This window comes from Pyrgilauda ruficollis, unplaced genomic scaffold (assembly GCF_017590135.1).
Source record: "Pyrgilauda ruficollis isolate IOZ18807 unplaced genomic scaffold, ASM1759013v1 scaffold17, whole genome shotgun sequence".
NCBI classification, from domain to species: Eukaryota; Metazoa; Chordata; class Aves; order Passeriformes; family Passeridae; genus Pyrgilauda; species Pyrgilauda ruficollis.
Window position 1 is genome coordinate 10,215,314 of NW_024515875.1, and position 16,613 is coordinate 10,231,926.

General features: G+C 41.2%; 1 protein-coding gene across 1 annotated transcript in view; it reads right to left on the bottom strand.

Moving 5' to 3' along the window:
* TBX15 (T-box transcription factor 15) overlaps positions 1 to 16,613 on the bottom strand; it is a 90,770-nt gene that overhangs the window by 21,537 nt on the left and 52,620 nt on the right. The window contains exons 2-6 of the mRNA XM_041463889.1: positions 15,340 to 15,553; positions 7,577 to 7,678; positions 5,622 to 5,793; positions 5,108 to 5,275; positions 1,595 to 1,659 (exon numbers count right to left, since the gene is read on the bottom strand). Coding sequence (XP_041319823.1) covers positions 1,595 to 1,659; positions 5,108 to 5,275; positions 5,622 to 5,793; positions 7,577 to 7,678; positions 15,340 to 15,553 — 721 coding nt within the window. The remainder of the gene's footprint in view (positions 1 to 1,594; positions 1,660 to 5,107; positions 5,276 to 5,621; positions 5,794 to 7,576; positions 7,679 to 15,339; positions 15,554 to 16,613) is intronic.

A 16,613-nucleotide genomic window follows, 5' to 3' on the forward strand; every position in this document is an offset into this window, starting at 1 on the left:
TGAGCATTTGTGTCCTCCCCGAGCTGACAACAGCAGTGCAACTGCAGCCAGACCCCTGCTTGTGAGGCAGGCGCCTGACTGCTATATATGCTTGCAAATACCTTTGCCTGTTTTTTTCTTCCTAAAGCCTCAGGCTGCTCCCTTTGATGTGTAATACCTTAAAGATTTTAATTCCTCTTTACATCAGCAGAGAGCCTTACTGAGCTCTCCCCACAGCTGCAGCCGTGTAGCAATTTCCTGCCCTTTCCTAAATCAATGAGCTACAGAGATCAGCAATTCCCAACCTTTTCAGGAAACTGCCCAAATTCACTGAGCTAGGACCTTATTAATGCCTTCCACATTAATGCAGCCCACCATGTACCTGGAACTGCATCAATCCCTCTCCCAAACCCAGCCCCGGTGCAGCTGTATCTGTGCACAGGGGGAAGGTCTTGTACCCAGGACACACTTTGCTTTCCCCACACAGGAGAGGAAAGAAGAATAAAGGTCACATATGGCTCAAGGAGAACTGGTGATCACAGCAGGGATTAAATGAGAGTGGCAACATCTTCATGCATAAATTCAGTAAGATGAGAGCAGAGGAGCTGAGCTCCTCTAGGTCAGTTAAATGTCTTCTTTGGGACGATGGAGAGTGTAGCACTAAAGTGAGTGGTGGAAAACACAGGGCAGCTGCCCATTCATGAACACTGACCTCACCAAACCTCCTTATGAAGGAGACAGCAGTCCTGGTAAATACACACAACAGGAGCATGCAAGTAAAACTGAGTTACAGCACCCACTGGGACAGCAAATGAGGGCTATGCACACAACTTTTACTCTGGTCTGCACACTCAGAGCTTTGCTTTGCAACCCTAGGCTTCTTGTAATGTAGTCATATATATCTAATTGTATAATTAAGATTTAAAGCCTTTGTTACACTGATTTAAAGGATATCTACATCATTTAGACTTGAAATATTTAGATCTGCTGCACATTGTGCTGCAGAATTCATGAATGGCAGAAAAAGTTGGAACTTTTAATTTTCTTACTCTTTTTTGATAACTCTGTAATGTCTTTTACTAATACAATGGGGGGGATTGATTAAAGCTCCCTTTAATCAATCTGTGCTGTTAAAATATAATTTCTTCTAAATAGTATTTAAGGCGTTCTACTTAATTTTTTAATAAAAATCATGACAAAATTAAGCAATGCAGTCAAAGTGAAACCACTGGACACTGCTGGATAAAAATTGAAATTATTTGAAACTAGAACATTTTTGCACTTTTATCCTGCACACCTATGAGAAACTAATTTTTTTCTTCTAACATAAAGAAAACATTTGCTCTCCAAGTTTTGGCATTTCCTGTGAAAATTAAAACTTAAACATGTCCTTCAGCCAACCCCACATGTAATAAAGAATAATTATTTGCACAGTGTTGGGCTGTGACCTCTTTGTCTGTTATACAGTCTGCTATCTGCCATTTTTCTATCTCTGTTCTTCATTTTAATGAAAAAATTTAAAATTGCCTTTCTCAACCATAGGCATATGCCCTGTGCACCCATTAGGGAAACGAGGGAAGAGATCAGTGAGGAAACACAAACAAGCTTCTGTTACCTGTTTCTCCCAGAATCTCTGAAACCTTTGGCAAAGGGGTTTCTGTCAATTTTTAATCTGGTGATCTAGAAGGAAGAAAAAGAGAATTAGTTGATATCTTCAATCTTTCAACAAATGAAAATTGTGGATGATTTCCATTCTTGCCCAAGCCACCTCTCCAATGATCTTTCACACTTATTTCCCCACACCTCTGTCAAATTTGCCCTTCCGTTATCCATGAACAGATAGTCTGCTTATCAAAACATGTCACCAGAGGCAGAAATCACGGTAGCATTAGGAAACCTGGCACAGTGCTGGGGCTGAGAAGTTGTTCCCGGAGCAGAAGTACACCAGGTGCAAAACCCCAGGAGCTGTTATTTATCAATGGCCACGTGATTTGGGAAGCAGGCACACTGCTCAAGTTTGGCTGCTGTCTGAGTCATCTCAGCCTCAACACTCCACATATCCAGCAGCTGGATGCAACTCATGGACCTTCAAACAATGCTGAAGAGAAAAGCACAGGATACAGCCCCCAAAGATGTCAGGTGGCCACACAGTCACACATACAAGTTGCTGTTGTTCTGGTCAGCATCTAGGCAGCCCTCAAGAATTTTCTGGTCTGGAAATTTTTTTTTTCCTCCTCTAAATAAAGGAGGTAATAGCCAGACTGAGTTCTTTGGGGGAATCTTCCTTCCTGCTTATTTTTAAGCATGAATTCCATGTTGGTAAATATGGACCATAAGACTGGGATTTTGACCTTGAAGCCTGTGGTATTGTACTCCCTGTGGGCTATTCCACAACCTGGTGTAGCAAAAGAGCTTCCCTCTGCCAGCCTCAGCTTGTCCTAGACATTCTGTATTTGGAATGAAAGAAGAGTGAGATCTCCAGAACCTACCAAATTTGAGGTGGTTTTGCTGAAACTGCTCAAAAGGGACTAGTTTAATACAGTCTGATCTGAAGGGGATTTGCAGGTGTTTTGCTTCTGTCAGAACCAAGCCCTTACTCTGTATATTAACCTCAGATCTGGAATGCAGCTCCTATTTTTGCAGAAGCTTAATTTGTGAACTTAATTTCCGCTAGCCTGACTTTGCAGCTGTCCTGGGACTTGTGTGTACAGAGACAGATATGTTCTGTGGAGGATGGAATTACAGCAGAGGGAATCCCTGTGGTGGATTTGCTAACATTTTACAATTGTTTCCAGAGACGCTTCCCTCAGTAAGGCAAAGCTCGGCAGCCACTGGAGGGCATGGAGGCAGATTCAGGGGATTTAGATTTGGTTTAAATGAAAATGTTTCTCCAGCCCACCAGAATTTCCTTACTGGTATTACGAAAATGTGATTGTGTCCCCCAAATCTTTTTGAACAAAATCCCTAGATATTCGGAATTCAGAGAGACAGAAATGTCAGTGTTTCTTTATGGTGAGGCAGCTTGTGGTGCCAATCCCTGACAGGGATCCCTCCCTTAGCATCTCTCTCCCTGAGTAATTATGTCTTATAAGTCTGGTCTTTAAGGAAGAATGATAGGCTTATTTCCTGTCATTTCTTCTCCTTTCCCTATCCTCCTTCCTCGTCTGAGCTACAGTCAAGTTTGTGGAGTATCTGCATTTGGACAAAGGGGGCAGGAAGTTTCCCATACTGCAATGATAGCAAACCCACCAGCGTGTTGCAATGTTTTTGATGCATTTTGGAATCTGATTTAAGTCAGCTCAAGGGGACCAGACTGAGAAAAAAAGCTGGGAGTCATGAGAAGAAAAAGAAGCAGTCACAGGAGCACTGTCTGCAGCTGTGCTCTCTTAATTGCAAAATAAAAAACTCTGTAGCATTTCACTAAATTGTTAGAATTCACAATTGTTTAAAATTTGATAAATATTGCAATCTGCCTTAAGCTGATTTAATATGGATCTGTCCTTCAGTCCCAGAAAACTGATGTCTAGTTTAAGTGTGGATCACTAACAAAGTCAAGGTCCCTAGAGAAAGGATCCTGCTACAGCAACATCTTTTCTTTATGGTATCTAAAGTCAGTACTAAGTCTTAGCACTGGAAACTATATAAGACCTGAATCAGACACAAATTATCATAAAATCACAGAATGGTTTGGGTTGGAAGGGACCATAAAGATCATCTTCTTCAACCCACCTTCCATGGGCAGGGACACCTTCCACTAGACCAGGTTTCTCAAAGTCCCATCCAACCTGGCCTTGAACACTTCCAGGGATGGGGCACCCACAGCTTCTCTGGGCAACCTGTGCCAGGGCTTCACCATCCTCACAGTAAAGAATTCCTTTGCAATATCTACTCTAAACCTACTTTCTTCCACTTTGAAACCATTCCTCTTATCCTGTCACTACATGCCATTGTAAAAAGTCTCTCCATCTTTCTTGTAGGCTCCCTTCTGGTACTGGAAGGCTGAAATTATATCACCCCAAAGTCTTCTCTTCTGATCCTTACTTACAGTGGGAAGCATTTTGCTTACCCAGTCTCTGTCCTGCTGTCCATCCTCTCAAGATGAGTGAGAAGTGAGGACTCATTCATTTGAAGACTAAGGCAAAAAAGGTGTTAAGTACCTCAGCCTTCTCATCAGTTGTTACCAGTTTTCCAGCATTGGTTATCAGGGAGAGGTACACATTCTTGAACCTTCCTTTCCTGGCTAACTTACCTGCAGAACCCCTTTCTGTTATGATTTGCATCTCTTACCAGGTCTAGCTCTAGCTTTGCCATAGCCTTCCTCACCCAATCCCTACACAGGGTACCTGTCTCTGTTTCCACTGCCTGTGCATTTGTTTCTTTCTGTCTGGTTTGCCCAGCAGGTCCATGCTCAGCCATGCTGCTCTCTTGACTTCTTTGTCTGATTTCTGGCTCCTGGGGGTTGCTGGCTGGTGGCCTGGATGGAAGATCTGCCAGCTCTGTTCCATGCCTGGTTCCTAAGGGCAGGCTCCCAAAAGATCCCATTGCCCATCTCCTTGCAGAACTGGAAGCTTACTTTCCTAATTTTCAGGCGCATTACTTGACCCCTTACCTGACCCCTATCCCTCAGGACATGCATGCATGAGAATTTCAGTTTATATGCAATGCATGCATTCAAAGGCTTATTTTGTCAACAAACTGATGAGATTGAGCTTCTTCAAAACTTTTTTCCTTCACTGCTATAAAAAACCCAACTGCTTTGTCTCTGAGAGAATTGATCTGGAATTACAGCTGTACTGCCTTAAAATTATAGTGAGGACAAGATACTCTAGTTTTGTACCATGAGGTAGCAAGGAAATTTGAACACAACATACCTCTTTACAGTTGATCTTAGTTACTTATTTTACAGTAAAAGCTACAACCATGTTGTCTTCAAGGTGGTTTCCTGGCTAAATACTTCATGTCTACACAATACCCCAGAGCAAGCATTTTCTTTTCATTTTTTTCTTCTTTTTTTTTTTTTTTTTTTGAAAAGTGTAACTTCTCTATGCTTCTCAGAGAATTTCGTCTCACAAAGAGCACACTGATATTTTTGTGAAGGCACAACATAAAAGGAGCATGAAGGATTTACCTGTTGATTTTGGTAGGCTGTCACTGTGGTGAAAACAGTCTCAGGGAAGTTGAAGGTTTTCACCCCATCTCCTGAAGGAACTGGCTTTGTAGGAGAAAGATCACTGCTGAAATCCTTGCGGATGACGTGAACACGAGGCTGATACTTATGCATTGAATGTAAGATAATCTGAAGAGAAAACAAAAGGAAAAGGAATTTTTTCCCCAAATAAATATTTTGCACAACATCCAGACGTAGAAGAAAGCACGGATTGAGTAAGAGTTAATATGGAGAAATTTATCCTTTTCTTACAAGCACGAGATAAAGTTTGTGCTGTGAGCAAAGAGAAAGGTGCTTTATAAGATCAGGCAACATTTTGTAGAAAAGCACTGAAATAGCAAAAAAACCTCCATAAATCTGGAAGCAACCACAGACACGTGTGCCCAACAGGACACAGGAGCATCAAAGCAGCAGCAGCACCCTTTCAAGTCTGAGAGGAGCAAGGCTAGGACAGCAGGATTAACTTCTAACTTACATGGCCTTGATCATCAAGCTCGTTGTTGGTCAGCTTGAGCTTGTCAAAACTGACCACCTGCCTCATCCAGGTGTCTCCAGAAGCCAGGGAGTCAGGGTGGATGTAAACCCTCGGGGGCACTGGGGAGTCAGCATTGCCAGCCACCATCCACTTGGAGCTGTGGTACACATACCTGAAAGAGGAAGGGTAGGTGGCTAAGGGAGCTTTTCACTCACTCACTGCAGGAACACAGCCAGGGCTCCCCCTCCCCTGCCACCCTCATGCACTCCAAGCTCTCATTTGCAGTCAGGGGGAGAATGTGCTTTATTGCAACCTCCTACCTTCTAAATGAAAGCCAGATTACCCCTGAGCCACTTGTTCAGACTTGATTCCTTATTAAAACCACCTTGCAGTTATTTTCCCTGTAAAACTCTGCCACATGTGCCTTCTCAACTCCTTAACCCTCTCTGAGCCAGAGTAAGAGGCTGGAAAATATGGTAAACAAAGTCCTCTCTGAAAATATTAATAAATACCCTGCAATTTCTGGAAATCTGCTTTGTATCTCATACCAGTGTTTGGAAAACACATGTGGCTTCACCCAGAATGGGCAATATGCAATAGATACCAGTAAAACAATTGATAAAACCAGAATTTCTGGTTTGAAATGTTGCAAAAAAGGAAATTCCATATAATATTACATACATTGGGATTAGAGGAAAAAATTATTTTTGTGTTCCTGATCTAGCCATCCTATATATGCCATAAATTTCTCTACCACAGCTTGGCCTAGACAACTTATTTTTTTCTCCTGCCCTGCATACCTCAAAGGTATTTCACAAACTGTTCCACTGACACCTCTGAGTTCTGCCCTGTGCTGCCCCACCTTGGGTCTCTACTCAGCTCTGCTAAGATGTTCCAGTCGTTACCTACAAACAGTGACTAATTTCCTGTATTGTCACAAGAAACTGGAGGAGAAAAAAAAGAAAAAAAAGAAAAAAAAAAGAAAAAAAATAGCAGTCTTTTCATTTCCTGTTAGTTTGCTCTATGTGGCTGCACAAGCCAAGCAGGGTAAGAAAATGAATGTATTTTCAATGACAATGTTGTTAGAACCACGCTCTTAAAAAGAGGAAAAACATCCAGCTGAGTATCAAACATTATCTTTCTGCTTCCCAGTAAAAGCATTTTTCCTGAGAAAAAAACTCTGTACAGTGTGGGAGCAAAAATGTAGTATTTAGCATTTGAAGCAGAGGTTCAATTCTGAATCCTTGAAATGTGGTTCAGTCAAGACTATTTGGAGAAGAGACTCACTCTCAGAGGTCTTTTAATAAGAATACATAAATCACATCAATCTGGAGAGTATTCTGGGATGCAGAAGATCATGAGTTTTCCAGAGCATTTTTTAAGATCAGAAGCCCATTACTATCAGAGAAATCTCCTCTTCCTGTCTTTAGCTCAGCAGTGGAAAGTTTCTCAGTGACTCCATACTGTAGGTCAGGGACCAATATTCACTGAGGCTGCTGTGCTGGACAGTGAGCCCTTGTGAAACAGAAATCACCCACTCACCAACCCAGCTCAGGCCAGACCTGAGGGGCCTGGCTTAGTTCCAAGCTGCTCCTTGCCCATTCCTTTCTTGAGGAAGTAGATTTAGGGGCTGCAGACCCCCTGTTGACAACTCCAGTTATCAGTTCCCTCAGACAGTCATTGCCAATCGTGTCAATCAGGAAATGCATGACAGGGATCTCCTCAATTAAAAACTGCTACTTGAAAAGAGAAAGATTTCACTCCAGAAGTGCAAGAGACTATTAAAACTCTGGGTCTGTGTCTAAAGATTCTGGTCAAATCAGCTATGTTGGTGCAAATCAAAGGGTCTCCTTCAGCACACCTTTGCAATGGTGTTTAATGGAGGTGTCTTTCCTAGGCTGTCATTGACAGTAAAGCTGGTACAAGGTTCCTACCTGTGCCCCTGAAAAGCTTACCTGTATCTCTTGTTATCCACAGGGACAATGTCCATGGCAATATAATACTGCTGGTGGGGATCCAAGCCTGTAATTTTCACCCTCATGGCTGGAAACATTCTCCTAGGAAAATAAGAGTAGAAATAAGGAAGAAAAGGGTGAATAAGGAAGCTGAAGAGGCTCCTTGTACCTCTCTCTGGCACCACAAGCACACTACTTTACACAGCCCAGCCCTTGGCATGACTCCTCTGGGCTTGGTGTGGGTAGAAAAGACTGTGCTGGCAGTGGTTTGAATCTTCAGGTTTCTCCCACTTAGAAAAAGGGGTATAACAACCTGGAAGTAATGACAAAACGCTCACAGTCAAGCACTCTGTTCCCAGTTCCCAGCAGACAGTTCTGCTTGCTTCACACGAATCATCCTCTCTAATGCATTCCTAGGATGGGCTGTGTGCCTTCTACCTTGTGTTTTTCCCAGTGGCCATCCACCTGTAATTCTTCTCTCATATTCCATTAAATGCAGGATCACTTTAGTCCTCTTTTTTGAGGATGCCACATTTCAGTAAAGAGTTTGACAGTACTGAGGTAACACTTGAAGCAAATACATCATCCTGAAAGGTCCTGTGGCTATCATGCTTACAGTTATTTAAGAAAAACATCCCTCAAATTAATCTGCTTATTAGGAATGTACTTCACATTCAACAGAAACGCTGGCATTATGTCATGGCTTCCTTGAAGTCCTGGTAGTGTTTTATGTGATCTTTTTAATAGATGTTGTCTTTTCTATGCCATATGATCCAGCATTTTCTCCTGATAGGCAAGGTATGGAACTCTACACCAACAAAAAACAATTCCCAGGCTTTTTGTTCTTGTCTGAGCACAAGTTAAGCTCTGCTAAACACAGTCACTGTTGTGGAAGTGTTTGTAGCTAGGCAATTATTTTAGAAGAGAACAGATCAGAACAATTTTGACCTTAAAACATCTTAGTGTTAGTGTGGCTATGACCTAATTTCTCCTTCTTAAAAATTTTATGGTGGCAGTAGACCAATTTCTATTCTACACCTCCCTCAAAGAGCATGCTGAGGGAATTACTTAGGCCATATTATATTTCCAACTAATGTGATGTTTTTACACCTTCATAAAATCTGAGGAGCTGAACTGAATGAGGTGCAGAAGGAATTGAGCAACACTGAAATCCGAGCAGAGCACTGAAAGAAATCCTGCATTGTTTCACTGACTGTTGACCCAGACCTGAGTGGCTTTTCAGCCTTTATCTGAGAAAAACTTCAGCTGAGGTCCTGTAGGATGGTGTTACTCAATTGAATGACTTCTGCCTAGAAAATACAGAGCTTTGGTAGGAGAAACCCCAAAAGTACTGTATGCCTATACAAAGTCATATTCTGCTTCTCTGATAAGTAGACATATCTTGAGGGATGGAAGTATGTGGATGGAGGGAGGATATTAAAGGGTAATTTAAAATCACAATGCCAAAATAGTAGGAAAGTGTACAAGAAATGTTTCTAGGAGTCATCCCTACAAACCATTGTGACATTTTCCCTTCTATTTAATGAGAAACAGTGAAATATCAGAGAAGATGATTTAGCTCTCCTTTCAACATTTCTGTTTCTCAAAGTACTGCTAGTGAGCACGGCCTGGAGGAGGAAGAAAACAGGAAAGCTTGTGTCAACATCTCCAGGTGTGTCTCTCAAACTTTGCACAACAGAGATGTGATCATGGGGATCTATTTCATTCTTTCCCAGCCAAGCCCATATAGCCCCATGCAGAAGAGTGTGGGAAGGAGGAGGATGCTCAGCCTTTGCCCTACCCACAGCTCTTTCATTTCAGGCCACACTGAGAAGATAAGAGCTGACCTATTAGTAACTGCATCTGCTTTGGAAAAGGACATTTATCGTGGGGGGTGGGGAGAGCACTGCCCCACAGCTGCCACAGCACAGCTAACCCGGGTTATGAGAGACATAAAACTGTCAGAAAAATCGTCTGCAGAAACCCTTCAAGGAGAGAGCGATTTGTGCAACTGATGGTGTGAGTTTGCTAGTAGAATGACTGGGGGGGAGGTGGGGAAGGAATAATGGATTAGTCTTCAGTGGCTTGAGGGCATTACCTTGTTTCTGCCACAATGGCTCATTAAATCTGCCAAGCCAAATGGGTACAGGATGTGGCATTTTACAGTCCAGCTCTCTTTAATTAGAGAGAGGTGGCTTGGGAGCAGCTAAAGAGGTAGGTCATGTTTCAGAGGGCTGATGAGAAACCCAGGATTAAATCAGAGTCTCTTTGGGTCTAAGTCTGCACACTCTCTTGGGAAAATTGAATGAGCTGTGTGTCCCAAAAAGTTCTCTCCAAATCTGCAGCCCTGTGTAAAGTTGCAGCATAGCCTGTGGGGTTGTTTGCTTATGAAATGCCTTGTAAAAGATTACCACAGACCATTCAGCAGGCTTAGAGGCTAATCTCGAAAATGATCGGAGAGAGCTCGGCTGATCCCACTACTTTCTCTAAAGTTTAAGTGTACTTTTAAAGTTTTGTAAATTATTACTGTTTTTCTGTGGGTATAAAAGTAACTTAGGTTTCTTTGCTATAAAGATGTGGCCTGGAACTGTCACAGCAGGTCTACAGCAGCACTGCTGTGTGGAAAGAGGGAAATGGAAAAGGCAGAGGCTAACAGCGGAGACTTAGGGATGTGCTCGTGTATAATCCTGGTAAAGTCCCTGTTCTCTGCATTTCCTCTTGGCTGGCTCTTGGTTGCCCAGAGGCACCAGCCTCGTAGAAAACAAGAGGCTCAAAGATTTGGAAGGAATTCAGGCTGTTTGGACATGGTTGTATTAATAAACAGTCAAGAATCTTTCATCTAGAAAGGTATCAGCTTCATGGTCAACAGCTACAGACACGAAGGCTGTCTGTTTTCATAAGGAACATGTGATGACATCTGATATATTTTAGGAGGTGGTTTTATATCAGCAGCAGTTTGGGATGATCAGGTTATTTATATGTTAGCTTTACCACTCAGCAGGAAAGCACTGTTCCAAAACTTAGACTGTGAACTTACACGCAGTACCCTTGTAGGGGAAATATGTTGTGGTATGAAATAAGTTATTACAACTGCTTTAGGACCACTTGGGAGTGTTTCAAAAAGCATTTTAGCAACAACCGTGTGCCTCAGTCTACTCAGTTTCTGGTTTTCTTCAAAATGAGACTGGAGTTTATGAACATCAAACGTGAAGAAAACTAATGGTAGATAAATATCTCTAGAACTTAGTTAAAAAGTATTTGCCAGCACAGGAGGGTATTGAGAGCCATGTTTGGGAACTTTCAACAACAAAAAAATTAGTTGGGTTGTCGCAGCTAGCAGTATATCTTTTGGTGGTGGTATTTAAAATTTTCTTTTAAAATGTAGTTTAATTTTACTTTGTGAAAACTGGTCATAGGTGGAGGATCATAGATACATCCCTGAACTGGGCTTTTTTTCCCCAATATAATAAAGCTTCAGTTTCTTACCCTTAATTTAGGAACTCAGATAAGAGTATAAGGGTGTAAAAGATTTGTATAAGAGTGGCATCTATTAATTGCAAACCCTAAAATTAAAGGATGTGCTCTTCAACTGCAGAAAAAAAAAATAGATAGAATAGTCATTTCCCAGACATAAAAATAATCTGGTTGAGAAACTCTGCAAAATAATCTGGTTTAGGTCTGCAGATTAAGCATGCACAGTGTTCACAATGCGTGTGAATTTACAGGGCAACCTGAAGTTATCCTTGTTATTTCCTATCTCATGTTTCCTTGCATTTAAGATTGATACCAAATGTATAATTCTTTAGAGAAACAGATGTAATGTGTAAGGAGTGAAGGAAAGGAAGGCAAGGCAAGGAAAGGAAAGGCAGTGGAGGAATGCCCTTCTGTTTCCTTCTGCAGCATGGGATCATGTAGAGATGTGTGTTTTGAGAGGAAAATCTGAGGGCAGGGCTTGGTGGCAAATGGATTTATTGTTTATGAAGGAGAGGGAGACCAACAGATCTTCTCAGTTGCTCCCGAAGGGGACGTTCTTCTGGAAGCTGGAGCAAGTTTATCTGGCCCACAGGGCCAGGAACTCTAAAAATCATTTTGGTAGCTGTGGCCTGCCAGCCTTTGCTCTGAGAAGTCCTCTCCATGGGCCCCTTCAGCATCAACAGAGCTTAATTGCAAAATCTCTTCTGCTCTCTCCAACTGAGGAGCACTTTGGGACCCAACCTTTCTTTCCACTGGAAAGGAAAAATAACACCTGGTTATGTAGACAGCCGTGAGTACATTCTATGGAGAACTCAGACTCATGATTTCATGGAGGCAAAGAGGCCACAGGCAAAGTAGCACTTAACCTATCAGGTGGCACAGAAAAGTCAGGAGAGGACAAGGTCACCTGTTTCCCTCACTGATGGCTTTTTCCAATTGAACTACCAATCCTGGCCATCAGCATTTTGACTTGAGTCATCCTGCAGCACAGATATGATAACTGTGATATGACAGATGGGATCATTCCCCCATTGTTGAGGTGAGATCCCGGCTCTGTTACCGGTTGAACCTGTGTTCCCAGAAGGATACCTCTTGGATGTGCTGGGATGCATGGCAGCACTCATAAAAGCACCTCCATAAACAGTAGGCAGCTGTTCCCTTCCAGGAGAGGACTCCAAGCACTCCCTGTAGTGTATTCCCCCAGGAATAAGTGCACATTTTCCCCCACTTTGGGCAGCACTCCTCTGCATCAGTTATCGAACAGTTACCCCTGCAGCTCAGGTGACCATGGACATTAGGTAGGGACTGTAGGCATGTGGGAAAGGTTTCAAATTCCTCCACTGATGCTGCCACTATGATTACTGTCAGTAAAGGAGAGCAGAGAAAAAGAGTTAAAAATTATTTTAGGACTAGTTGTTCAAATCAGTATGACCTGGGGCTTAAGATGAACTTTTTTTGTTTTCTAGAGAGTTCAAGGTTCTCTTTCAAACTAAAAGGAGATAAAGGTAACGGCAGATTTGAATGACTGCAGATGACAGCCATTTGCATCTTTTACACAAGGAACAAAGGTGTCTTTTTATAAGCATCTGATTAAAATCTAAATAAAAATGCTTTGATGGAAAGGAAAGAGGAAGAGTTATAAGAGGACTGGAGTAGGTTTATGGAAACAGACAAAAAAAAAAGACATCTATAAATACAGCATGAAGAAAAGAAAAACAGCAAAGCAGAATTAGAAGTGAGTGAGAGTAGGAGTCCGAAAGTCAAAAAATGCAGGGCAGGATATAGCCCCATAACTATGTTTGAAATGAGAACGTAGGTTAGAAATTAGCATTACACAGCAAGAGCAGAGAGACATTGTGGGGACAGGCAGGAACCAGACAGTGCTTTAAAAGTCATAGAAAATTAAGGAGCAGCTGTAGTTATAGGCAACTGAGTCTGTAATTATAATGGCTTTCAAAACAAGAAGGCCTTAGGGGACTCAGGGTTTCCAAAGAGAAAGCAACAGGAATAAAATCTTCTGTGGGGAAGGAAGCAGCTGCAAATTACTCTGTGTGTCTCTAACAATTTGAATAAGTAGTAGGAAATCTTCAGGAAATAACACTAGTTCTGCTATCTATGCCAGAAATAATAAAATCTAATCTCTGGGACACATCACGTATCATGCATCCCATATGGAGAAACAGGACTGCTAGATCCAGCTCTCACTCCTCACAGACTCCTCACATCTTCTCTGAGAGAAAACTGTTCAAGCTGTTGAACTGTTTAACCATTTAATTTGTAAATTCTATCACACCTTTAAGGACCATCCTCAATAAACAGGTGTATTACCTAAAGAAACTGCCCAGCTCTTCATTGTGATTTGCAATGATTAACCTACAAATGTAGTCAACAGTAAAAGAAAAAGCCAGCAGTGTTCCAATATTGTTAACATCACTTCTGGAGAAGAACATCATCAAGTATCAAAAAACCACATCTATTTAGTAGTTACATAGATTTTCTGTGGGCAGTAATGTAACAATTGTCCATCAGGACTCAAGTAATTACAAGAATCTCCTTTCAAGGAGAAAGAATGTTATTTAGGATTATAACAAATACATTATTTGCATGGGAAGTTATCACTCTATTGTGATACATGATATTCTGTAAGTGGAAAAACTATCCACACTGGAGCTTGTAAGATGTCAGAAGGATCAGCTCCTTTGTTCAGAAATGTGTGAGCTGCCAACATCCTCTTCATACCACTAAGTTTCAGCCATTTTCATTTGAACTGGTGGGCAAAGATGTATTTATGCTGCTTTTACTATCTACTCCATGTATCATCAGAGAATTAATTATAGTCAATCTAACAGGTAATAAATGTTTTCTTTTAAGTTTCTGAAACAGCATGGTCCAGGCACCAGGACAATAAATCCAGAAAGAAGGAAGTTGATTCTTCCAGTGCATATTTAATGATGCTGGATAGATCCCTTAATCTGTTTAGGTCTCGATGTCACCACCTATGGAAAGAGGGTAATAATTCTTTTCTCTGTGTCTGTTTTAACATATCCAGAGAGGAGGTGTTGCACAATAGCAGGTGATATCATTCCTGTTACTTTGCCTCTTCCATTTCAGGCAGAAGGTCAAAACCAGCAGCCCACTCTGTACTGGTGAAAAATGCTTCCTTTGCCAGTGAAATCTAAAACTGGGAGCTAATCTGGCTCTGATAATATTTTTCAGGAATCATCTGGGTTATTTGTCCAGGGTAACTTTTCTTGAATTATCTGGACTTTCTGGGGCTAGAGAGCAATAGTGCTCACTTCACAAGAATGTAAAACAACAAGTCGAGCTGTTCTGGCAAATTTTCATAGCACAGATATGAAACAATGCTGTAAACAATAGAGCACTGTGGGTTTTCCCCAAAACTTGGGTAAAATTTCCCTGCTCCATCTCTGTGGCACAGCCGGGACAGCTCCCGGTCAGTCCTGGTGTTTGCTCGCCTTGGAGGGCTCTGTCCGTGGTGCTGATGTTCTCCTTCTCCGTGTCAATCGGAATTTCAACCTCACTAGGTGAAGGTAGGAAACGGCCTGATCATGCAAAAGGGGCCTAAAAATCCTAGCTTGGACATCTAGAAATTTACAACTACCTCTAGGCTGTGTTTTGGCGAACAGACTCCTAGCCATTTTTAAATAGTAGTCAGCAGTGAAGGTCTTCCCCTTGGCTAACCTGTCATGGTGAGGTTTTCCTTTTTTAAAAATCTGGCTAATTTGTGGCTCTTTCTAACCTCAGCTGTCATGGTATCACTGCAATAGCAAAGGCAAACATTAGGCTTGCACATTTTTTATACAGGAAGTCATTAACACTACATCTTTTTAGAGCTGCAAAGGTGAGTTTGAATTTCACTATATTCGAGATTAAATCAGTAAGCTTATGAAGTGCTATGGAAACTTGAAAGAACAAATGGGTCACTCCCAAATTTATAGCTCATCTTAAATTCAGTACAGCCAACAGTACAATGATTGTTTCCTGATTTATTTGCTCAAAGGAACAACTATCCTCAGTGGTTTCCTGCAGCTGCCAGTTCTCCTTTGGAGCCACTTATTCAAACAGTCATATGAAACAACTTCACTTGTCTTAAGAAAGCTAATAAGAAACACAGCTGAGAAACTCAGAGAGCCATTTAATTTTTCATGCATGTTTATCCCTTTGGATTATCAAGAAGGGGAAAATACTTCAAAAAAAAATGAAATAAAAATTGGTTTGTTTGGTTATGATTTCTTTTTTAACTAGACAGAAAGCCAGAGATATCTTACCTGCCTGCTTTTGTGATGATCATCTCTGTCCCAATGTCATGAAATCTTTTCCAGAGGTCTGCACACTGCAACTCTACCTGGATCTCTTCCATGGATGAAGGTGGAGGAGGCTGAGGGCCTGAGCCACCAGATGTAAGGTCAGAATGGGAGCCAAATGAGCAGGATGTCCTTTCTGCCAGCACCTCTGTGTCTGACCCAGTGCTCTGTTCTGAGTCTGCAAAGTAAAGAAGCCAGGTAAGACCCTTCAGTTCTATCTGCTGTGAGGGGTAAGAGGAGGGAAGAGAAGGAAAGTCAAGAGAGGAAGTACTAAAGAACAGTCCTAAAGTACAGTGGCCTTTTATATGGTGTGTATATGTATGGGGTTTTGTGATTTATAACCTGATTTGGAGCTTTGAGTTTCCAACATGATCTCTGGCTTCTTTTGTAAAATTTTAGAAACAGCTGAAAAAAAAGACCCTTAACATAAAATATAAATAGTAGCAAGTAATGGTGGGAGTGCAAAATATAGATGAGAAACAGAAATGAAAAAAAAATTAATTCAACCTGTTGTTTCAAGCTAAGATAAGACGGGCTTGCTGGAAAACTACATTCCATTTAATTGAATATTCTCCTGCAGTACTATTAAAGAGTTGGTTATTTTTATACAACACAGTTTTTTATTCCCTTTAATATCTTCATCATCAAAAACTATGAACACTTTTTTTTTAAATTTTGCTATTTGGCAGCACTATTTTGGAAATGTGTTTTATTTGCTCCTATAAAACTTTTTTTGAACAATGATATTTCCTGGAAAGATACCCATGAAGCTTTTGGTGAGTAAAATGCTCTAGGCTACTAAAGGACAAAAAAAGGTGATAGTAAACATATGGAATATGGTACCAAGGAAACAACTGAAGCAAACTGCAGAAAAGATCCCATGACACAACCACCTGTATGGGGGAGGAGAAGAAGATTTGCTCAAAAAATAAACAAACAAAAAAGTGAGGTTCAATTAGTTTAAAAGTCCAGCTTGGCAGGTTGAGTCAGGTGGCCATTTCTTTGCAAAAATATTTAATGTATTTATTAGGTAGATATGCTGTATATGTTCAGTCCTCAATTTCTTACAGAGGTCTAAGATGAAGTTTTGTAAATAGCAGTGTTGCACACCCACATTGCATCAAAATAACTCACAATACATTCTGCAAAGCAATGTGCTTATGTTTCCAACTTTATTTTTAATAGATTTGCACTAGTGTTATATAGATGATATTTAGGAAAAGAATAAAATTGCCTGA